Source organism: Polypterus senegalus, chromosome 8 (genome assembly GCF_016835505.1).
Source record: "Polypterus senegalus isolate Bchr_013 chromosome 8, ASM1683550v1, whole genome shotgun sequence".
Classification (NCBI taxonomy): domain Eukaryota; kingdom Metazoa; phylum Chordata; class Cladistia; order Polypteriformes; family Polypteridae; genus Polypterus; species Polypterus senegalus.
In genome coordinates, this window is record NC_053161.1 from 67,233,986 (window position 1) to 67,260,229 (window position 26,244).

Sequence of the window (26,244 nt, forward strand, 5' to 3'; positions counted from 1 at the left end):
ACTGCAGTATCTTTGTTTAAACCCTGTAAATCACTGTTCAACAAAAGTTAAAGACACTTTAATGCAGTAAGATTACATACTGCAGGTTTGAATGACTGAATGAAGACCAGCTTATCAAGTAAAACTTGTAATTTGTAAATAAATGTAAAATAAACTTGGTAGTATCAAAATATTTTGATCATTTTTATTTTTATACAACTGTGTAATATCCAAACCGTAACTAAATCCAATGGCACAGTCAGAATTACATACTGAACAGCACTGTTTTCTTGAGTTTATGGTGGTTGCTGTATGATTTGCCTTTGGTAGACAGCTTTATCTTGTCTCAGCCTGCTGACAAGATTGTATAAAACCAAGATATCACCACAGTTTATATAAGGATATGTGCACATTTAGTTAACATTTCTAGCATCTCTTGCTGCAGCCAATGTTAGCTGACTTTTTCTTTCTGATAGACAATGTGTAAAATAGCTTTTTGATGCTATGATCATTTAGGTCTTCTTAATAAACATAAAAAGCATTTCATGCCAATAAAAGTACAGAATAGTATGTGGCAGATGTTCACAAATTTAGGAATGTGTGGTTTGTGTTTTCAAAAATAGAAAAAAGGAGAAATGACAGCATCCACCCTATTTTATTTACAAAATATTTCAATTCAAGGAATAGTTATCCTTGTTTAGCACAATAAATTCTAGAATTTCTAAACAAAAGCAGCATGTAAAAATGTGTGTCAAAAATAACACCACGAATATTCATTAAAAGTCAATGAAGTGACATTTGTGAAGAAGTTCATTTTGTGATAAAATATTTAAACAGTTTATTTATGCCTGCTTCCTCTTCTCTTCATAGCAGCTGTACATTGAGGACAGTACCACTTGCCCTTTGGAGCCTCTGTTAATCCAACACATCCATAATGAAACCATTCAATCGGACACTGGCAAGAAAAATATTGAGCAAGCATTACCACAACTGAATAAATATAGTAATTCAAATTTGTTCATTACATATTTTATAATTATATATATATATATATATATATATATATATATATATACATACATACATACACACACAAGTCAGTCACGGGGGGGGGGACTCGCATCCTGACACTGTATGAGCTACGCAGCAATTAGACTCCAGAATGGGACAAAAGTGTAGTAATAATACTTATAATGTTATATATAAATTATCTTATTAAAAAAATTGCATCAAAGTTAATTACGTAGCCTTAAGTACATATATATATATATATATATATATATATATATATATATATATATATATATATATATATATATATATATATATATATATATATATTCATCATAGTGGAACTTAAAAACAAACCAAAAAAATCTATTTAGCCTAAATTTGTATATCCTTTTACATTTTTAAAACTCGTTGCAAGGCTGGGTTCATAACCTTTAAGACATTACTTAAAACCACCGTTGAATTTAAAATAGAATTTCATTAAATATTTATAAACATCTGAACTTGATACTTAGTTGTGCACTTTTTTATTCTCTGATATGTTATTAAAAAACATTTACTGAAATGTACATGTGCATTAAAATTTAGTTTAATTCTTAGGATACTTACATCTTGGTTATCACAACCCACCATTTCTCCATATGATACCTGAATAAGACATGAACAAATGAAACTATATTTTATGGAAAAATAAAATTTGTGAATCAGCGTAAACGTTGACTCTGCTAATTCTGAAATGAAAATATGTGAATCACAATAAATTTATAAAACATCATACAATTTTTTAATATAACAGCAAGCAACATCAGGTGCACCTAAAAGTATCAAATATTTAGTAACTGTGCTTCAAATGTTAATTTTCTCAGAGGTGGTTGGTTAGACCTTTCACTGTGAATTTAGAGTTACATTTAAGTCTTGTACAGGAAATGTGGCACTCCCGACAATCCAAATGCAGGTAAAATTCCGTTACAACGAATATCTTTACAACAAAATTTTCATTACAACTAAGTATTTTTACAGTCTCGACAGCTTCCCCATATGACACGAGTCTATAGAAATCTCGTAACTACGAAGTACATTCAGCAGATACTTTCATTACAATGAAATGCACAAAAGACCTTGAAATGCCTGAATGAATCATCTGCAGAGCAGTTAGTTCTGTGACCACAGCTCAGTTGTGTACAAAGATCCCCAAACAGAAACACTGTAAATTTATTTTCTTTCTCATACTGTTTTTTGTTTTGCCTTTTTTTGTTTCCTGCAGTTTTCAGTGATACCTTTTGCTTATTGCTCGTCAACATTTGAAAAACATCCATTGGAATAACTCATTGTCACCCTCCTATAGAAACGGCAGACACGAAAAAACGATAACAGTTCATATTAGGGAAAAAAAACTAATTTTTTGCAGCTCTCAATTGCGGCAAAAAGAAAAAAGACTTTACCAATGATTTCGGAATTTTGCCATCAACTTTCTTGAAAGACAGAGCAAAAAAAGAAGAAAAATCTTGGGCTGCAAACGTATGTGAAATGCTGCATTTGAAGACATCGAAAAAGCAGTTTTTATGTGGTTCAGTGATGCTCATTCAAGAAACATTCCTATAAATGTGGCACTCATTCAAGAAAATGTGAGGTTTGTAAACTCCCTTGGGACCTCCCCCAACTAGACAGTACACCAAAGAGCGCCTTGAAGTGCGATCTCCGCATCTGTACGGGGCAATAGCAGGGTCACAGCTATGCTGCATCTCTCCACCAAAGAAAATAGAAAAGGTCTCGATGGGTGATGCAAAGTTAGGAGCACATACATTGTAAATGCAGATAATAGCATTACCTGGTCACTGACCTGGCCACGACCCTGTCTGACTGCTGTGTCTGCATATAGCAGAGTGGCAGATCACACTACAATAAATAACTGTGCCGATCTGGTTTCAAGCTGAATAAAGCAGGTTTTGCCAAAGTACTGAGACTAAGCCTCATGTTTTAGGGTGCAAGAGAGGGACGTCTAGTGCAACCCCGATCTTTTATGATTTGCTTCTGTGGTGCTTCACTGCACCGCTGTGAGCCTGCTATTGCCCTGCCCTAGCAACGGACAATCTTCCACAGACGCTGCCATCGCTCTTCGGGACGCACTTCAGTGTGTCGTTTCTGTTGGGTGGGGGGATCCCAAAATGTGTTCAGAAACCTCACAATATGAAGAAGAAAAGGATGAATCGGCTTCTGATTGATAACTATGCTGCACACAACATGCTTCCACATTTAGATAATGTTTGTGTTGAATTCCTCCCACCCAATTGTACAGCAGTGCTTCAGCCATTGGATTTGGGTATCATTCGCACCCTGAAAGTGTATTATGGCAAGGAAATGCTGAGAAAAATTCTCGTCAGCATAACTTGCAGGCAGGAGCTATTGAAATGATTGCAAACGCCTGGACACAAGTTAAAGAAAACACTATAGTAACACACAATCTCATTACAACAAAATATTTTTAAGGTCCCTGGGAGTTTGTTGTAACGGAATTTTACCTGTAGTTTGTTGGTGTTGAGTTTAACTGCATATGTGCGAAAAAACACTAGCAAAGGACCATCAGTATGTTTCTATTACCCCTTTTGATGGTTTAATCATTAAAAACTTAAGTTCTGAAAACTAAACACATGAAAAAAACATATAAACACAAATTCCTTTCCTATGTGTATGATAGTAATAGCTACATTCTTATAACATTTTCTCTTTATCCACCATTCAGCATTTTCATTTAATAGTCTCACCTATTTTTGAAATCATGAGTCCAAACCTGACAGATATACTGTATCTAGCAGATACGTTTTTGCAAAATGAACAATATGTGGATATTTGACACTTGCCTGGATTTTCCACCAGTCAGAAATTTTGTGCCTGCATTTCTACCAGACAGAAACTCTGTCAACATTGATATCTTCCTATCTTATATATAAAAAAAACCTTGTACAGAACCTATGTAAGTTTTACTAAAAAGAGATCCCAAAGAGGTCAAAACTACCTTTCTTTCATTTTCCACCCCCATTCAAATGAGGTGCATTAATACTTTTTATTTTTGTGCAATTCTGAAACACACCTATTTTTCTTGCTCCTCTTCTAAATAGATTACACTATTGTAAATAAGTAGTTTTTCTTTGTTTTAATAGCATATACTGTATGCCAAGTAGTTATAGGAGAAAAGGAGATTGCACATTTTCCTCCTTGGCTCCTATTAGCCATAAGGCATTTTATGGTAAGAAACAAGAGAATGATGCAGAACTTTTTGTAACAAAAAATACATACAAACATACATACATAGACAAATAAATCTGTACTTCCATTCCTCCTCCTCTCTCCTTTTATCATTCCTAAGTTGTCAGTTTCTCTGTTGCTGGTCTGAGCAATAGTTTCTCAACTGCCTGTACCTGGTACACCTAGAACATCAGCTAACATCTGTAAACCAGGCTCAAACTCTTAGTGTTGCATATTATACGACTGTTGCTATCCACAATATTACATTGAATATACATTCTGATGTCAAATTTTCACAGTAGAGGATCTTCAGATGGCCAAGAGGTTTTTCAATTATTTCAATGCACATATACAATGCTAAGTCATCTGAAATGCCTAGCCCTATATTTATTCTACACTCTACTCAAAACTGACTCACTATGGTATGTACTTAATTCATCAAGGACTTTAATAATTTTAAAGAAGAGAAAGGATACTTTTTCTTTTTTTTTTTTAACTTTAAGGTAGGGCCATTCACAACTTTGAAATATCTTTAAATGCTGAAAAATACATTCAGAACCTTACAGTGCTCTACCACTAAATATTTTTGTAAGCAAATAAGCATTAAGTGTAAAGTTCATATTGTAGGCAGAAAATGTAATATGTTTCAAAAAACATTCTATAACAGCAAGAGAGATTTGCATGAGGGTTTTTCTTATACATTTTATCATTATCATTTTTCATTTGTTTAATGATTTAGCAGCAAAGTAAACTGATGACATCTCATCTAATTTATTAAAACTACTGGCTATAAATATAGGCAATAGTATCTTTAATTTATCAGAACAAATTTCAAATCACAAAATGAAAACTTCTCTATATCCCACAGGCAGCTAACAAACTACCTTAATCACTATTATCATCTGACTACATATCACATAAGCTGAATTTTTCTTGAGCTAATTTACACAGACATTGTAACATTGTGACATTGGAAAACTGTGCACCTCATTTCAGTGTAAATGCTAATCTAGTCACTTAATCTGAAATAATCATCATTATTAATTGTTCTGATAAGTAATTTTCAGGGTTGCTCTGTAAATGAATCACACAATGAATCCTTGTACAGCCAAGTGAAAAATAATGATTGGATATGAAAATATCCTCATTGTCAGATTATATATTTCTATAAAGTAGTTCACTTTCATATCAAAATCAAATTTTTCTTTTTTAACTTAATTGTTATTTTTAAATAAAACTTGTGGCCCCTGTAGAATGGTGCTATGTTACATGTTGATTACACATTCAAGTACAAATTTCATTGTGCTCTGCACTTGTGATAATATTTACCATATAAATATAGAAGTGCAGTACTTATATCATGCATTGTGGTTGAATATCACTAAATCCCAGGTTAAACAATAAAATGTGCATACCTGATTACAAATACAATAACGGGGCTCATTTGGATCATATGTCCAGTCAACTTGACTGTTTGAGTCAGATTCTGGAAGTGAAGCAGCCTGCTGTGAAAGTTCCTGTGCTAATGCTGAAGACGATGAACAGGAGGACAAAGAAGATGAGGAAGAGGATGATGAAGACTGATGGTTTGAAGATTTGGTGTTACTTCTTTACAAAAAAAAGAAAAGAAAAGGAAGATTAAAAAAAAGATTAGGATTCAGGAAATCAATATCATTTTGTTTAAAAACAATCCATACTATTAAAATTTTATTTTTCCCCCAAATATTACAACCACCAGGCACATATCTGTGACAAAACTTTTGTATTTAAAAGAACTGCAAAAATAGTACAATTTAACATAATTCAATATAATAAATAACCACAATATCTTTTGTTTCCCCTTTTTTAAGACAGAACCAAGGAAAACATTTTATAGGCAATAGTTTAATTTTTGATCTCAACTATAGTGTACAAACCGGATTCCAAAAAAGTTGGGACACTAAACAAATTGTGAATAAAAACAGAATGCAATGATGTGGAGATGGCAAATGTCAATGTTTTATTTGTAATAGAACATAAATGACAGATCAAATGTTTAATTCAAGTAAATGTATCATTTCAAAGGAAAAATATGTTGATTCAAAATTTCACGGTGTCAACAAATCCCAAAAAATTTGGGACAAGTAGCAATAAGAGGCTGGAGAAAGTAAATTTGAGCATAACGAAGAGCTGGAAGACCAATAAACACTAATTAGGTCAATTGGCAACATGATTGGGTATAAAAAGAGCTTCTCAGAGTGGCAGTGTCTCTCAGAAGCCAAGATGGGTAGAGGATCACCAATTCCCACAATGTTGCAGAAAGATAGTGGAGCAATATCAGAAAGGTGTTACCCAGCGAAAAATTGCAAAGACTTTGCATCTATCATCATCAACTGTGCATAACATCATCCGAAGATTCAGAGAATCTGGAACAATCTCTGTGCGTAAGGGTCAAGGCCGTAAAACCATACTGGATGCCCGTGATCTCCGGGCCCTTAAACGACACTGCACCACAAACAGGAATGCTACTGTAAAGGAAATCACAGAATGGGCTCAGGAATACTTCCAGAAACCATTGTCAGTGAACACAATCCACCGTGCCATCCGCCGTTGCCAGCTGAAACTCTACAGTGCAAAGAAGAAGCCATTTCTAAGCAAGAGCCACAAGCTCAGGCGTTGTCACTGGGCCAGGAATCATTTAAAATGGAGTGTGGCAAAATGGAAGACTGTTCTGTGGTCAGACGAGTCATGATTCGAAGTTCTTTTTGGAAATCTGGGACGCCATTTCATCCGGACCAAAGAGGACAAGGACAACCCAAGTTGTTATCAACGCTCAGTTCAGAAGCCTGCATCTCTGATGGTATGGGGTTGCATGAGTGCGTGTGGCATGGGCAGCTTGCATGTCTGGAAAGGCACCATCAATGCAGAAAAATATATTCAGGTTCTAGAACAGCATATGCTCCCATCCAGACGTCATCTCTTTCAGGGAAGACCCTGCATTTTCAAAAAGATAATGCCAGACCACATTCTGCATCAATCACAACATCATGGCTGCGTAGGAGAAGAATCCGTGTACTGAAATGGCCAGTCTGCAGTCTAGATCTTTCACCTATAGAGAACATTTGGCGCATCATAAAGAGGAAGGTGCGACAAAGAAGGCCCAAGACGATCGAACAGTTAGAGGCCTGTATTAGACAAGAATGGGAGAGCATTCCTATTTCTAAACTTGAGAAACTGGTCTCCTCGGTCCCCAGATGTCTGTTGAGTGTTGTAAGAAGAAGGGGAGATGCCACACAGTGGTGAAAATGGCCTTGTCCCAACTTTTTTGGGATTTGTTGACACCATGAAATTCTGAATCAACATATTTTTCCCTTAAAATGATACATTTTCTCAGTTTAAACTTTTGTTCTGTGATTTATGTTCTATTCTGAATAAAATATTAGAAGTTGGCACCTCCACATCATTACATTCAGTTTTTATTCACGATTTGTATAGTGTCCCAACTTTTTTGGAATCCGGTTTGTATATAGGACTTTTGACAATATACAATTAGGTCCATAAATATTTGGACAGAGAACTTTTTTTCTAATTTTGGTTCTGTACATTACATTTTTTTAATTTTAAATGAAACAACTCAGATGCAGTTGAAGTGCAGACTTTCAGCTTTAATTCAGTGGGTTGAACAAAAAGATTGCATAAAAATGTGAGGCAACTAAAGCATTTTTTTTTAACACAATCCCTTCATTTCAAAAGTAATTGGACAAATAAAATAACTGGAAATAAAATGTTCATTTCTAACACTTGGTTGAAAACCTTTTGCTGGCAATGACAGCCTGAAGTCTTCAACTCATGGACATCACCAGATGCTGGGTTTCCTCCTTTAAAGTCCATAAAGACATGGGGAGAATGTGTAAACCTTAAGCAAACCCTGGTGGTGTGAGGCATGAATATGAATGTCAGCTCTCTGCTACCTGGAGAAGCCAGCAGCAAAAAAAAAAAAAAAAGCTTCATGAGCAATAGCAGAAGTAGCAGCAGCATTGCCTAGGGGGAGCTTGGGCACACAGACACAGCACTTACAGACCATTTCGGACGTGTCTCCAAGTTACCACAGTCCATATTTGGCCCCGATATGTAGCCACCAATAAAGAGTCAAAAGAAAAGAGTTGCATACAGGTGGCATCTAACCCAGGAGACATCTACAGTGGTGTGAAAAACTATTTGCCCCCTTCCTGATTTCTTATTCTTTTGTATGTTTGTCACACAAAATGTTTCTGATCATCAAACACATTTAACCATTAGTCAAATATAACACAAGTAAACACAAAATGCAGTTTTTAAATGATGGTTTTATTATTTAGGGAGAAAAAATCCAAACCTACATGGCCCTGTGTGAAAAAGTAATTGCCCCCTGAACCTAATAACTGGTTGGGCCATCCTTAGCAGCAATAACTGCAATCAAGCGTTTGCGATAACTTGCAATGAGTCTTTTACAGCGCTCTGGAGGAATTTTGGCCCACTCATCTTTGCAGAATTGTTGTAATTCAGCTTTATTTGAGGGTTTTCTAGCATGAACCACCTTTTTAAGATCATGCCATAGCATCTCAATTGGATTCAGGTCAGGACTTTGACTAGGCCACTCCAAAGTCTTCATTTTGTTTTTCTTCAGCCATTCAGAGGTGGATTTGCTGGTGTGTTTTGGGTCATTGTCCTGTTGCAGCACCCAAGATCGCTTCAGCTTGAGTTGACGAACAGATGGCCGGACATTCTCCTTCAGGATTTTTGGTAGACAGTAGAATTCATGGTTCCATCTATCACAGCAAGCCTTCCAGGTCCTGAAGCAGCAAAACAACCCCAGACCATCACACTACCACCACCATATTTTACTGTTGGTATGATGTTCTTTTTCTGAAATGCTGTGTTCCTTTTACGCCAGATGTAACGGGACATTTGCCTTCCAAAAACTTCAACTTTGGTCTCATCAGTCCACAAGGTATTTTCCCAAAAGTCTTGGCAATCATTGAGATGTTTCTTAGCAAAATTGAGATGAGCCCTAATGTTCTTTTTGCTTAACAGTGGTTTGCGTCTTGGAAATCTGCCATGTAGGGCGTTTTTGCCCAGTCTCTTTCTTATGGTGGAGTCGTGAACACTGACCTTAATTGAGGCAAGTGAGGCCTGCAGTTCTTAAGACGTTGTCCTGGGGTCTTTTGTGACCTCTCGGATGAGTCGTCTCTGCGCTCTTGGGGTAATTTTGGTCGGCCGGCCACTCCTGGGAAGGTTCACCACTGTTCCATGTTTTTGCCATTTGTGGATAATGGCTCTCACTGTGGTTCGCTGGAGTCCCAAAGTTTTAGAAATGGCTTTATAACCTTTACCAGACTGGTAGATCTCAATTACTTCTGTTCTCATTTGTTCCTGAATTTCTTTGGATCTTGGCATGATGTCTAGCCTTTGAGGTGCTTTTGGTCTACTTCTCTGTGTCAGGCAGCTCCTATTGAAGTGATTTCTTGATTGAACTCAGGTGTGGCAGTAATCAGGCCTGGGGGTGGCTACGGAAATTGAACTCAGGTGTGATACACCACAGTTAGGTTATTTTTTAATAAGGGGGCAATTACTTTTTCACACAGGGCCATGTAGGTTTGGATTTTTTCTCCCTAAATAATAAAAACCATCATTTAAAAACTGCATTTTGTGTTTACTTGTGTTATATTTGACTAATGGTTAAATGTGTTTGATGATCAGAAACATTTTGTGTGACAAACATGCAAAAGAATAAGACATCAGGAAGGGGGCAAATAGTTTTTCACACCACTGTATGTGCAGTCTAAAGGACAATGCAGCAGGGAGCACATGTCGCTGCATGGTGGAAGCAGCCATTCAAAAAACCATGATGTCCTTTTTAAGGCTACCTCACCAACAGTCAGCGTAAAGTGATTAATTTCATTCCTCTATCTCTCGCAGGGGTCATTACAATGACCCTCTCACTACTGCATGCGCATACATTATCAGTCCAGCGGAAGCAGAAAATACTTTTACTAAATAATAAACAAGCTTCAATATAGTGAAAGAGATAAGCAATTGTAGATGTGACTTTTTGGTTATTATTGCCTAGTCAACATAACAAAAGACAGAGATTCGCATATGGACACCAATACTTATTAAAGTCAATAACCGTGCTTGGCAATGACTTTCAGAGGTGAATTCATGTCCCCAGTCCTGAAAGAAGAAGAGCAGTGGAATAGAGTGCATAGTCTCCTTTTAAAATCTCCATGTGTCACCACAATGTTTTATATTGTGCTCATTTTCCTTCTTAAAATTACACGGATATGCTGTTTTGCAATACGTATGTAATCTCAACACCCGAATTAAAACTTACAAAATATTATTAATCTTTCAAACCAAAATGTTATCAAGTATTAAAGTTTTTTCAGACAACCAGTTCAGTTAGATACATTCTAGCTGTGCAACTTTAGGAAATTTTACAGCCCCATTAAAACGGATGTAAACATTATACCATTAAATGCCATTAGGCATGTCCTTTCTGGAACAACCTTTACCTACTCCATTCATCTATTAAAGGTTAGTGGGCAACTCATGCTTGCAAAACATTTCTGTAAAACTAATCAGACACTCCGACTGGTGAACAGCCACAATTAACCAATCAGAGGGTGTAGGGAAATGTGCCGTGACACTGCACAGCAGGGAGTGCTAAAAGACTATGATAAGCAGTGATCATTATGTCAGTGTTTCCCAACCTCTGTCCTGGTGACTTACTGTGGCTGCAGGTTTTTGTTCCAACCAGATTCCTAATCAGTGACCACACCTGATAGCACTGATCTCCTTTAATTAGCTGGGATTATTTTTATTTTATTCTACATTCAGAAAAGCACAGCAGCATGATTTGTACATTTATAAGACATTTAGAAATATTTCTGCTTTTGCTATAGATTTAAATACTTGACTCTCTTTTGTTGATTTCATTATATTTTGCCCTTTCTCTCTGCAGTTTTCCCCCTGCGTTGTATCTTATTAATGGCAATTAAAAATGAGATGAGCAGATACACTGGCAAACAACACTGAATGATCAAAGGCTGCAACTAACTGAGCGTCAGCTCAATACCTCCCCCGGGACGCTTGGTGGCAGCCTCCCCGGCCGTTATTCGTTTCTCAGTCTCCCACGTGGCTCCATGGGACATGGAGTCCTCCACAGCCTGGTTGGGAGATGGGGTGGCCGCTAGGGGGTGCTGCCAAGAGCCAATAACCCGGTTGGACGAGTTATCAGCCCCACCCAGAGGTGCAATCAGGGCCAGCTGGTCAAGCACCTGGAACACTTCTGGGTGGGCTATAAAATGGGCCAGCCTCCCTTCATTCAAGGCCAGAATCGGGAGGAAGAGGTTGCCTGGGAGGAGTGGTGGTGCCAGGAAGGGTTGTTTCAGCTGTGTAGTTGTGCTTTTGGAACTGTGCTGGGCATGTGGGACACTGGGAAGACGTGTATATAGCGCCTTTTACTATAAAGGGCTACAAATTCTACATTTGTGAAATCCATACTTTCTCTGCAAAGAATTATTTGTTTTTTTAAGTCATTGAAATGATTTTGTCATCATATCACTGATTTGTGCTTAAAATAGACCTTTTCTGCCGAAGTAATGAAGAGCTTCCTGTTTAAACGGGGCTGCAAGACATGAACTCAGCTCTTCAGAGCACCTCATTTGATTTTTTTCCGGCAAACAAATTTTCAAAACAAACTATTTTACGTGGTCATTTGAGATCTGAGATCAGCTAAAATTTAAACAATGACCATTGTTAATACCCATCCTTCATTACTCAGTTTGGCAATACATGTCAGAAGGACGAATGCCAAAACTGAACTGCCCAAAGATAGATTTCGACGTACAGAGGCAGAGTCCCATTGCATGATTCTAACTTGTATTGAGTCGAGGTATTGATGCGAACACCATACATATGGATAGTATCAAATATATACTATATATATATATATATATATAAATATATACTATATATATATATATATATATATATTTTATATATATATATATATATATATAAAAACATAGTTTTCCAATTTCTATACTGTTCCCAAAACACAGAACTTGGGAAATAACACATCACTTAATTAGCCCAAGTGTCCAATTAAAAACAGAAGCTGATTGGTACAAAAATCTGCAGCCACAGTGTACCCCCCAGGACTGAGCTTGGGAAACACTGCATTATGTGATGTGGAGCACAAACATTTCTGGTGTTCCTCTGGGATGCAATAAAGGGCAGGACTGGACATTTGTTTATTTTCTAAATTTTCTAATTCTTTGCTAAAATGTTTGCAAAACTGGGTCTACGCAGAGCACTTAGATCTAAGTTGACAATGTTAGAGTAATTCAAATATAAAAAGGATTAAGATTTAAAGAAAATATAATGAGTGATATATACAATTAGAAGCTCACACTGGATGAGGACAACAATGACCAAAACGAGTTTCATCAATTCAGTCATAGTATGACTGCCACTTCCCATTTAAGAAAAAAAAAAATCATTTTTGATTTTCCTGTTTGCAAGCAGACTGTCTGCTGTAATTGAGTGATTACTTCGTATATTGTTTATATAATTTGACGTTCCACACATCTCACAAGATTGCTGCAAACCCTCTACTGCAGTGTCCTATACCTCTCAACATTGCTGGTCAGTTTTTTCCCTCTGCAGACAATGGTTGGTCTTTTGTTTGGTAGGCATATGTCTCCTTTCAGCTGACTGTATGATGTTAGGCTTGTTGGTCCTGACTAACAAAGCAGGACTGCAGGAGCAATGGATCTTGCCCATTACTGGGTTGAAGTCCTGTGCCTCAGTTATTACAGGTCTCATTTTTCATCACATTAATACACTTTTATCTTCTGGCTTTGTTCCATCTTCACTTAAAACTGCTACTGTTAACACCTTTTCTTAGGAAACCTGGTCTTTATAGCTTCAGGCCCATTCTTCAAATTTTCAGAAGCAGTTTCAGGCCGACTAAGTTAAACAGGATCTTTATGAACCTTTTCAGTGTGATTTTCATGTTGCCCAAAACTGAGACTGCCCTCTTGAAAGTCTTTATTGATTGCCTTTTATCTACTTATACTGGGTCACTCAATATTCTCCTATTTCTTGATCTTAGTACAAGCATGATCAGGTTGGCAACAAAAATGGAAAAAAATACACTTCCAGTAATTTCATTTGAGGGGAACAATAGCTGAGCATAACAGGAATATTATGAGTACTACCACCAGTTATAACACTGATCCCTGTGTGCTCACTTATACACTTGCTGCTGTACATTGCCTCATGGCTAAATTTGTATGCTAAACTAATGCATGCCTATTATACCACGTGTCACAGTTATTAGTCAAAACATGCATTAAAAAAGCCTTCCCATTTGCTGGCCTTTCTGTTAAAACACTTTCTTTGCTGCACTATATCCAGAAGGCAGTTGCTTTGTTCTCACATACACCAAGCATGCAGAACACATCTCTCTCCCTTTACCATATGCACTGGCTGCCTGTTTCATTATGTATAACATATAAACTTGCATTCTTTACTATGACCAAATTAGAAATTACACATCCTTTACATCAGTGCCCCGGAAGATAGATGCTAAATTAAGTAGTAACTTTGTTTGAAAAATATTCCAAGATGTTGCTACTTTGAAAGATTTAATCTGCAGCACCCCTAAGAAGTTCAATCTAAAGTTCTCTCAATTAATAAACACTCATTCATGGCCTGCATGTCTCCCAATCCTTAAACTAAAGAATTTACTGTTATAGCTATCTGCAGAATCTGTTCTCACAGACTCATTTTATTCACATTTATCAAAAGTTGTAAGCCATTTTGCAACACTGCAGGATGAGATGGGTTAAACATCTAGGAGTTGTATTTGTAGCCACATGCAGTCAAAAAAAAAAAACCTAAGAGGCCTATTACGCATGAGCAATAACGAGTCTGCAATGCCATTAGATGTTTAGGGGTGCATACGTGCTATACTGAACACATCAATGTGTGTCTATGCAAAAGTGACCGAGAGGTGTGAGTAAATGGTTGAACACCATTCAAGATGGAGATTGGGACTTGCAGTCATGCCCCTGCCCTTAGACCACACTGCCTGTTGCTACTATCAATGGGTTAGTTAGGTTCTCAGTTTAGCCATGCTGTGGTCGATCACAGCCTCTGGCATAGAGCCTAGAAAGCAATCGAATTTGACTACAGAGGACGTTATCCTGTAACAAGATTTCAGCAAGCCACAGAAAAAAATGCTTCAGCATCTGTAGTTTCTGTATACATGGGGTTTTTCTGGAATATAACTCCCACGAACAATGAGAATCGACTGTATCATACTCAGTCATTATAAAGTAACAAAAAAATATAAAAAATTCTATTAATTCTTCTTTGGCTTAGTTGATATACACCAATCAAAACAGACAAGTGTTTAAACTGGCAGTGAAATACATTTCAGTGTAAATTCTGTTTCAACACTACTCCAATTTTTCAATGAGAGATGCATACACTAAAAAAAAGGTGAAAAAAATCCATCTTAAGACAGACACAGCTATGCCTCTATTATGATCAATGCATATAACAAAAAAAACAAAAACACACACACACACACTCAACTACTTAATATACTGTAGTACCTTTTCTATTATTGACTTTACAGTCTCCTAACCACTACACAACAAAACTTGCAAACTACTGTACATTAAAATACATATTTTAGCTTAACTTTCATAGTAACTTAAAAAAGACAACTCAAAAGAAAACCTATTCCACAGAGGTAGTCATAACTAAAAATGTTAACAAGCAGTTTTTATAATCCAGATACAGAGAGAGAAGTTAAAACTTACTTGGTTTTACGGCCACTTCTTGAATCTGACGAGTTTGAAGTTAGTGTTTGTGTAAGTGTTGAAGCCAAAGCAGAAGAATACCCTGCATTCTCTCTTGTTAAAGAAAATTCTCTTCCAATCTGAAAATCGTTATTTTTGATTGCTTCAAAACTAGCCTTTAAACTTGACGTTCTCCTTCCTTCTTTCATCTAAATAAAAATGGGGTAAAATATTAAAGTTTTAAAAAGTATTTTGAGTCATTAATGAACTACCAAAGTAAATTCTACACACAAACATAATAAAAATAATGATACTTAAATGAGTATCAAATGCATTTATTTACATGTTGACATTGACTTTTTATTGTAGTAGAGGTAAGATCCCACAATATATTGTCCAAATACAACAACAACAACATTTACTTATATAGCACATTTTCATACAAAAAAGTGTAGCTCAAAGTGCTTTACAAAATGAAGAATAGAAAAATAGAAGACACAATAAAAAATAAACATAAGTCAACATTAATTAACATAGAATAAGTAAGGTCCAATGGCCAGGGTGGACAGAAAAAAAAAAAATAGGCTAGAGAAAAAAAATAAAATCTGTAGGGATTCCAGACCAAGAGACCGCCCAGTCCCCTCTGGGCAATACGTCATTAGGATACTATTGCTGTTTTACTATGTTCTGAGTTAGTGTGAATCAATTCTGAAATTATTTAAATATAAAGGAAGAACTAAGTTATAGTAATGTTAAAGCTGAAAGCATATCCCTAAAGGCAAAAAATGCACAAAAATATTACACTCAATAAGAAAAACCTTTCACTATTTTTTTCCTCCAATTAGAACTTTTTCATATTTTGGAAATACATATCAAATATCTCACCAATCTTCACAGAAAGACTTGGAATCCTCAGTTACTTTACATAACAAACAAAGGTACAACATCTAAGGTTAGTTCTGAATGAAACCATGTGAGGTGAACATCTGTGTTTGTAGTTAAATCAAAGAACAAACCCCCAGAGTGGGGTGGCGCATCCTATGATGTTTTTTATCTGTTTAATTATTAGTTTTTACTTTATATATATATACTTTTAACTATATTAGCTTTACTGCTTATTATAGAACATTATTGCAGTTTACACCAAATAAACTTAATCCAACTGCAGTCGAATTGCTTCTTTTCTTTAATTACATCAGTTTTTATAAACCAGTCTTGTCCGCTGGGTTTGGAGGAATTTAGAGTATGCCAAATGATACATTTTAATAAGAAATACTGGCATAACTTTTCACAATTTTTTTTACTTCTTGTCACCTTTGATAATGTTAATTTTGAAATACAAGGTTAATAACTTTATTAGCTAAAAAGGTAATCATGTAAAGATTTGCAATAAACAAACAGATAAACAAGAGACGTCTTTTTTTTTTTTTTAACAGCTCAGTAGACATGAACAGTAAATATGCGGATTCCAAACTAATTTATTCATCTCGAAATGCAATGAGCAGGTTGTCCTCATTTGATGACTGCATTGGAGTCGCTTATGAAGCAGTGAGCACCACAAAGCACCATCATTCAATCAATGACTGCAACGCTTTGGTGACGGGGGACTTTGTGGAGGAGGAAATACTCCTCCATAAAGTACAGCAACATGGTTACCAAAAGCATTTTCATTTGCGCTAGGTGTCCTTATTTCAATACGAGTCCAGTAAATTTTAGGAAAACTGGGCACTGCTGCAAATTGCCTTTTCATGTTTGCAGAAACATGTTATGTTTTACATATGTACAACCACACCACACAAAAACTGAATATAGCATCTCGGTCAGTTGGTTTATTAATGGTTGGTTAATCCAGTACAGAAGGCATGATGGAGTGTATGTTGGCCGAGATATTTCTCACCTGTCAACCAGTTCCCTGAGAAGCAAGAACTGGTAGCACATATAAAAGTAACCCAAAAAAAAAAAAAACAGTTCTTCAGTGCAAATACACAGAACTGTTCCTCTTAAAATTAAAATACAGTCTGGTACAGAGAACTAAAAAGCAGTCTGTACATCATATTCATCACTTTTGAGGCTTAATATATTTGTCGTGCCAACGCACATTACAATAAAGGTTCAGTGATATGAATTTACCTGGTTTGGCTGCCAATTCTCTACTTGATCAAGGGTGTCACCAAGATATCTCATTATATTATGTTATATTATATGCAAATATTTCAAAATCCAAAATACTTCTGGTCCCAGACATTTTGGGTTAAGGATACTCAACCTGTTCTAGTCTCAACAAAAATGAAAATGAATTGCTTGGGCATATTTCAGTATTGGTAACTAAAAAATAAATAAAAAAAATTGAGGACTCACCTTTAAAATATAAATGTTTAGAATTTGGCAAAAAACAGTTATATATATAACTGCAAATTAAAAAAATAGAATTCTAAGAAACCATGGTACTTTACGTAGAAGTGTCTATACAAAATTCTTCAGTATTAGATGAAGAAATAATTTAATTAATGTGTTTTTTATTTTACAGGAGGTAGATGTGCCTCTCTACACATGTCAGATATAAACGTATTTAATACCTGAGCAGTTGCTTGGACAGCTTGAGCGGCTGCCATAGTGATTGCACCAGCACCAGCTGCAGCTCCCGAAGACAGGGAGTTCAGACTGTAGGATGTAATAGGCTGAGCAGAGTTTACATTGTAAACATTGTTTGAAGAGGTGGATATATTATTGTTGCGACATCCTGTGAATATAAAAAGGAATTTCGAATATATTTTAAATGTTAAACAGTAATACAAAAACAGACATAAGATACTGAAGAACTACAGCTGTATCAATTATAATAAAAGTAAAGGCAGACTGATCTTACTTTAAGCTAGAACTTGTTCAGTGACACACTGATAAAATATAATTGAGGCTTTGCAAATTCTTTTTCCCTACAAGGAATATTTCTAAAAAACAAGAATACACATTACTTTTATATTATTAACAAAATACTGGCATTTTAATATAACCTATATGACAAGTCTGTGGTTGACGTTTTGAACTTACTTTGTTGATGCGTGCACTTTACAAAGAATCTCTGAATGCTGCAAGAGGCTGTTGTAAAAATGTGCACATCATAAACCAACACTGAAAAAGGTCACATTCCATTCCCGATAATCAGGTCTTGCTCATAAAATAGAGCCATTTAAATGGAGACTAAAAAATTGTGTTATTTCTAGCATTTAAAAAGAGTTATGGAGTACAAGTATTATTGCAGAGTTAATAAACAGATTTTACCAAATTTAAGTTCGGTAAATATATATGATAAAAAAAACTTAAATATTATAATCATGTGCAGAGTTAATGCTACACCAATTAGAAGATTTTTTAAAAAAAATGCATTATCTTAGGAACATGGTAAAATCTAGAACTGTCAACAGATGCTTTGAAGGATCCACTCACCACTCATTCATTAGTCATTTCTAAAAATACATACAATAACTCCATGTTGGTCAAATAGAAATACAGTAATTGGGTAAGCTTTAACTTAATGACTTCAAGCAACTAAAATGTAATTCATTTAACAATTGCTTTCCTGTCTATTAAAAAAAAATCTTTCAATAAACAATGAAATGTAATTACTGCGGGTAGAGTTTATTACTTTTTCTTTTATTTAAAAATGTGAGACTGCTAAATTTGGACTGTAGCAATTAGTTCTGCCAGCATTGTCAGTCACTTTTGCAAAGATTTTGCAAATGCTCCAGATCCTGCTGGAATTGGCCCCCCACTAACCTGGTTTTATTTAAAGTAACTGCCAAGATATGCCATCAGTCTGCTTCTCAGGTAGGAGAGGCCATGAATTCCTTCATTCACAAAAAGGTTTTAACCTAAAGCTTATTTAACCTAATTTACTCTTCTCCTTCTGCATTATTACTGACATTAAATGGATAGACCAAAATAAACAAATAACAAGATAAATAAAGCATGTATTTTTTTTTTTTAACAGATGGATGCAATATTACCTTAGAATAGGTAAAATATACGCTTCTGAACTTTACTGGGTGACATTTTACACTAGGGTACAGTCACATTAAAGACCAGAAACAAAATCTGATCTACTGTATGCATCATACTCCTACAGCTTTAGTCCTATCAGGACGTTTAAAATTCCTCAATTATACATAGGATATGTGGTAGTATTTTACATACATAAAACACACACAAGGCTAAGATTACCTTGATTATTTTCTTTAGAAGCATCTGAAGTGAGGGTGGATAAAAGTGCTTCAGATTTAAACTTCTTTTCAGGAAGATGTTCTGTAGCATGGTGAGTAGGAGTTGTATATTTTCTTTCTATTAAAATATAACAACACATTTAATATAATAAAATGTAGCAAGTCTGATGCTTGAAGGAACAATAATCATGGGGGAAACAAAGCACTTACTTTCAACTGAAGTGTGTGAATGAGAATGATGATTATTTACTGGTTGAGATGGGCTATCCATTTCTAAAGAGCCTGGAGGGAAGCAAACCAGATTAGGACAATACAGGATTTGAATACTGTAGTTGATTTTTTTCAAATGATTAAGTGCATTAAAGGATGATATTCACACAAGACTGTAAACACTTCATACTAGGGAATCCATTCCCGGGAATTCAGGAATCTCGCATGTCATTCCCGGGAATCCCGTGGATGACACAGTGCACGGGCATCTCACATGTGAATGGTTTTATAACGACTGACACTTATTTTTAATAAAACTACTGCAATATGTTGACACCAATAAAAGACTAACCTTATCTACAAGCAGTTCAGGCTGTCATATAAGTACGCGTATCTAGTTCAGGGGTGCCCAATGCGTCGATCACGATCGACCGGTAGATCGCAAAGGTAGTGCTGGTAGATTGGGTTGCATTCAAAAGAATTTTTTTTTAATGTTAGTCATTTGCCACTTGATTGACATACAGGGTGGCCAGTCTGAGATCCCGCACGTATGATCAAACGCGTGAGATACTGCAAAACTCCGGCTGTGATCTAGTTAGCCTTCCAATTTATATCGACTAAGAAGGGATTTTAAAAAAAATTGTTGGAGGAGGGTATGGGCTGGATGTGGAATTGGAAGAGGATTTTTTTTCTCACAATGTCATAATCGAAGTGCGTTTGATCTGTCAATCTATCATTGCTATTCCAAAGAAGGAAAATGTGGAAAGGCACTTTCAAGCTGTTCATAAAAACTACAAAACTGACTTCCTTCCAAAAAGCGATCTGAGAAAGACAAAGGAGAGGGAACTAAAATCGGCTGAATTCAAAAGCTCCTTGACTGCATTATTCGGCTCTACTTATTTATGCGAGTCAGCCTTTTCCCACATGACGATTATTAAATCCAAAACCTGTAGTGACCATAAATATATTGAATTGTTATTATATCATAAAGGTTATTCAGTTATGCAAGGTACGACAACATATACTGTATTTTATGTTATTATATATATATATATATATATATAAATCATTTTAATGTAGGTACATCATTTCGACCTGGTCATTTTAAAAGTAGCTCGCAAGCCGAAAAACTGTGGGCACCCCTGATCTAGTTAGTTGCAGTAATAAGAGAGTAGAAAGCGCAACATGTCCAGCGTGCAGTCGTCAAGGCGAGAGCGTACTTCATGCAGAGTACGCCAGCTGCTGAGAAAGCACGCTCTGCCTCCACTGAAGTAGGCAGCACAGTCATCAGATACAGATACACTTGTTCTAAACAACGCCCACGCTTGCAGTCGTTCTGAAACACTGCCATTTCAGCTTTTATTGATGCATCCAGTTTCTTGTCATCATTCTATGATGGCAAGTTTCTTGGCACAGAAAATGTGGATGCAACAGACTGACGCATTGCAATTTCAAGTTGCTGTTCAAAGCTGTTTTCTGACAGACGTCAATGAAATCTTCAGTTTTAAACTATACCTCTGTTATTTCTTGATCGAGTTTTACACTTTTATACGCTATATATGTGAGCCTGGCTGTTCCCTGTCTCCCGGGAATTACAGCAGTTTCATTCCAAGGAATGAAAAATGTCCGGGAATCGGGAGCCCGGGAATGGATTCCCTACTTCATATCTATTCATTTATACAAATGATTAAAAAATAAGAAACTTATACACTAAGAAAACGCATAAGTAACTGCAGTACAGGAAAATAAAGCAATAAAAAAAAAAAAGATTATTTTAAGGTAAAGAACAATCACCGGAAAACTGATGATATTAAAAAAAATAAAAAAAAGCGCAAGTACACTCTGACTTATACAGATTAGTCTGCCACATTTTGTTTTATAATTGTTATTTTTATTTTACTTTTTATAGTGGGTGATTGATTAAGTTGGATGATTTTTTGTGTCTTATTATATCCATTATTGTGTTTGCAAATCTTGAACAATTTTTTAGATATTTATTCCCCTTAAGCTTTGTTACATGCTATAGTTCGATTGTTTCCACTGTTTGTTAATGAGCGCTTGTATGAAATTTGCCTAATAAATATGTACCTCTGTATCTGTTGATTTTTGTAACTGAATACTACTTACTAAAGATGATGAGGTCATTCTATTTTGATTAAACAAATTTTGATCTTGGGGGGAAAAAAAAGTTTAGGAATAAATACATGGATTTTTGAGTTTCCAATGAGCTACAAATGAGCTATTTAGAAAATTATTTTCTTGCTGCCCATGGTGAATAACAGAGCTAATTACCTCAAGGAGAAAAATAAAAGCTCTGAAAGTTTCATCAACATCAAAAAGAGCACTGTATATGCAATTTACTTAATTGAAATGGTATTACCAATTGGATCCAAACAGTCTTAACAAAATTGTGCAGTGTGCCAAAATGGTTAAATGTGTAACCAGCATAACTTTTACATATTATGTTAGGAAGGCTCCAAGTATGAATCGATTTCTAAGTGGTTATGAGGCATTGTATGTTATTGAAAGTCTTCAAAAATTAATCTTTCATTCTTTACTATGACAAGAAAGCTGGTTTTATCTGTACCCCAAAATGAATTACTGTCATTAAATACAAGAATAGTTTAGTTGTTTAGTCACACAAAAATTAAAAAAAAAAAACAAAAAAAAAACAAACAAACAAAAAAAAAAAACCTTCCTGGTTCTTGGCTTGATCTGAAAAAAAAGGGTTTTTTTTTTGTTTTTTTAATTAAAGTTGGTGGTTTTCTGGATTTAATTATATTAAGTGGGTTTAAAATGAAATGGTGAATTTTGTTAAATAAATAGATGCACTGTCAACGACAAGCTTGCCAAATGACTGTAAAGACAACTGTTACAAGTTGTACTTTTAAAGTGTGATTAAAAATACTGAATAATATAGATGTCAGTCTTCATACTACTCTTAGGGTGTAAAATATTCAGAATTAATGGAGTGGTACAATAACTGTGGAAAGAATTTTACTATGCTCTTCCAGCGTATGTGACAATAAAGATCTCTAATCTCATATAACCTGAAAGGGTGCATATACTTATGACAATATAAGATTATATTCTAAAGAAAAACAATGTTTTCACATATGTAATATCTTGCATAAAGTACTATTTTCATGTTAGTATTGTGAAAAACAATCATAATACTCACGTCTTTCTAATATTTCTGTAATACCAGCATTATCAGCTTCCAATTCCATTTTAAATTTTGCAAGTTCTTGATCGAGTTTTCTGAGGTGTCTATCAACCTGTTTAACAATTTAACATAAATTAATTCTATACATCTCATTCAACTAAAATAAATGGTTTATTTAAATACCATGTAAATAAAATGCTAGGAATTCAATTGTCTTTTCATAAATTAAAAACTTTTCCTCACTTGACTAAGCCATTCATATCTGAAGACTAACCAAAGCTAGAGACTGCCATCTACTGCCAAAACTATGCAAAATGCTTGGACATTTTCTTAAGAAAGATACTTCCAAAAACTGACTTCAAGGATATTATTCAGAATTTCAACTGTTTGACACTTTAAATTGGTTACTTACCAAATCATATATCTGGTTTGCTAACTGAACCTTCTCATCAGCATCTTCTAATGCTTTGTAATAATCCTTCAAATGAGATAAATACAAATCAGATACTTTTGTCAACATTACGTTACTCAAATTTAAGATTGCTATTAAGAGGGATAAAAATGACAAAACAATCCCTAATAACATATAAAAATGCATACATATTTTGCACCACCAACTAAATTAAATTAACAAAAACAGATAGTAATGATACACCTGAAATAGTCAGGTTGCCACCACCATACCAACATAAAATCACTACATGTTAACAGAAAAGGCTTACTGCAGAGCTTTAAACTTCTTCTTGCTGAAAAGGTTTACTATAAGACAAAGCTTTAATAATAGGAAGCATATCCTGTTGTGGTTTAATATTTGTATATCTAAAGCTTAAGTACATGTGACTGCTCAATGCAGACAAGAAAACCTATAAATTATATATATTATATATCTGGTTTAAAGGGATACATTTGTAGAACCACATGAAACTTAGGATGAATGTTCTGGCTAATAATTTATTTTCATCTTGATTAAATGTGAAAAAATTAAAAAGGCTAAAGTGCACCTACATATTATTAAGGTATAAAATAAAATTGCACCACTTTACACCGATGTTTTATTGAAAGTATAAAATGACACAAATTTGTTGTACAGCCTGTCGGGGCATAATCCTAGTAAACTTACAAAAAGTAGCTTTGCATTTCACAATATCATGCACATTTGTTTCTCATGCGTAAAAATTCTGGACGCTCCAGAACAACGATTCTTCATGCACTCCAAAATGATCGAAACTACTTTAAGATTTAGATGTAAACAAATAGAAGTCCTCACTATATTAAACAATTATTAACACCAAATATTTCACTTTACTTTCCAATAAATCAAGTGTCAGGAAAAAATACATTGCTCTTTAGCACGTCACATAAATCAGGTTTCATAACAAACATTTTTGAGCAAGTTAAAATATTAATACTGAAATTTAGAAATACTCGTTACTTTTCAGTCAGACTAAATGTGCAGATGATTTTTTTTCTTTAGCAATTTTCAAAACAAAAAACTAAACAGCCTTACCTTTTTTATTGCTTCCATTTGTTCATCTCTCCACTCAGGCTTGTTTTTCTTTGCATTTATAAAAAATTCATTGACTCTCTGTTCGAGTTGATCCATTGCATCTAAAAAATGAAGAAATACTTAAGCTGAAATATTCTGCATGATTTTTAAATAGAAAGCAAAATAAAAAATGAAGTCCTATTAACACAGAATCTCAGTTTTAAAAGTTGTGCCAAGTAGAAATGTAAGATTAGACCATTGGGAGAATTGAAAACTTCTGAGTGGTGTAGCAGTGCATGTCACTTCTTCTTTCGGCTGTTCCCGTTAGGGGTTGCCACAGCGGATCATCTTCTTCCATATCTTTCTGTCCTCTGTACAGTATCTTGTTCTGCTACACCCATCACCTGCATGTCCTCTCTCACCACATCCATAAACCTTCTCTTAGGCCTTCCTCTTTTTCTCTTCCCTAGCAGCTCTATCCTTAGCATCCTTCTCCCAATATACTCAGCATCTCTCCTCTGCACATGTCCAAACCAAAGCAATCTCGCCTCTCTGACTTTGTCTCCCAACCGTCCAACTTGAGCTGACCCTCTAATGTACTCATTTCTAATCCTATCTATCCTCATCACACCCAATGCAAATCTTAGTATCTTTAACTCTGCCACCTCCAGCTCTAAAAACTGTTTTTAATGACATTTTTCTGGGTTTTGTAGTTCCTCATAGACCAACTGTTTGACCAAATAGAATTTCATTCTGAGAAGAGCTCTGTGCATTTGAAATTAGTTCTTTGGACTTTGAAAAGATTTCTAACACCTGTATGTAGAAAAAAACAGAAACCTTTTAATGTATAATCGGCTACCTAGAAGGATACAGCAGATCAAGAAAACTCAAACTTATCCTGTGTTATTGTATGCAGCAAACGTCAGTCTAAAAATCACAAACCCTTTGGTGTTTCAGAAATCTGTTATAATCATGGTTATTTATGGAACCTGATTTTGGATCTAAATAAAGAAAAGTTCTTTCATGAACCTTCTTGTGGACGTCTTTTTAAGGAACCAAAAATGGTTCCCCTATAGCATCACTCTGAAACCTTTGTGTACATTGGTCAGTAATCATAAGTTTTAGATAAATGTGAAATTTCCTAGGATCAGTTATTCTGTGATCAGGTCTCATTTTTATTCTCAATAACTAACTTAAGAATCTGGAAAAATTACTTAACTAAACACGGGGTAATTTTGTAGCATAAAGTTGTTAAAATGCACAGTTTAAAGACTACATGTACTAACCTCTGGCTTTTAAGACACTTAAATTAGTAACTGTCATGTACTTTAAAACTTAACTTCCTATTAAAATTCTTAAAGAGGTCGAAAACGTCATTCTAGACTTTTAAGAGGTAATGTGTACATTAAATTGGAATGACTGACTGTTTTTTTTACAAATTAATGTACGTGTGTTCAGAACTAGTGCAAAATATAAAAACTAATCCGTATCATTCATCTTTAGGGATGAAAATTAAGAAATTCTAAAAGTAATTTATTAATAAAGCATTTTGAGACATCCATTCCATACTACATCATTTAGGTGTTAAATCCCTTTGGACAAAATTTCTTCTTAGGAGTTAATCATATTCAAAACTTAAATTCCATATAAATCATCAGAATTCGTGGTTTGCATTTAAACTTCTTAAATACTTTTCCTCCTTATCAAAACACCAAGGACCGTAATGTTATCAACTCTACAGCACGGTGTCACGTTGCCGCAATGCATACTCTGAACTTGTAGATCCATTTCTCTCATTTCCGTAAACCTGTCGCGCAGATCCATGGGAAGCTGCTCGATCACTGCCAAAAGGAGGAGGAAAAAAAACAAGAGAACCATAATAAGTCACCGATTGTAAACGGAGAAATGTAATAGCAGTTAACGTTTCAAATTAAGTGTTTGCTTCCGTTCCAACGTCAAACAGTAATACTTACTTTCAAGATAATCTTCGAGGTACAGCATATTTGCAAATTCGATGTTCTTGTACTTTAATTAAAAGAATGTATGGCTTTCAATATGGCGTCTCCTTCCACGACCGCTTCAGCGAAAAAAAAA

The 26,244-nt window shown here is 35.1% G+C and overlaps 1 protein-coding gene across 1 annotated transcript; it reads right to left on the bottom strand.

Annotated features, from left to right (window-relative positions):
• Nucleotides 1-169: 169 nt before the first annotated feature.
• Nucleotides 170-26,244, bottom strand: ing3 (inhibitor of growth family, member 3). Its single transcript, XM_039761209.1, has 12 exons — nt 26,124-26,244; nt 25,920-25,991; nt 24,172-24,272; nt 23,077-23,142; nt 22,680-22,776; nt 19,499-19,570; nt 19,290-19,406; nt 17,648-17,811; nt 15,093-15,280; nt 5,649-5,841; nt 1,600-1,638; nt 170-934 (listed from the first exon to the last, which is right to left on the bottom strand). Exons 1-12 carry the CDS (start codon nt 26,149-26,151, stop codon nt 818-820), a joined length of 1,254 nt encoding a protein of 417 aa, XP_039617143.1. The 5' UTR covers nt 26,152-26,244; the 3' UTR covers nt 170-817.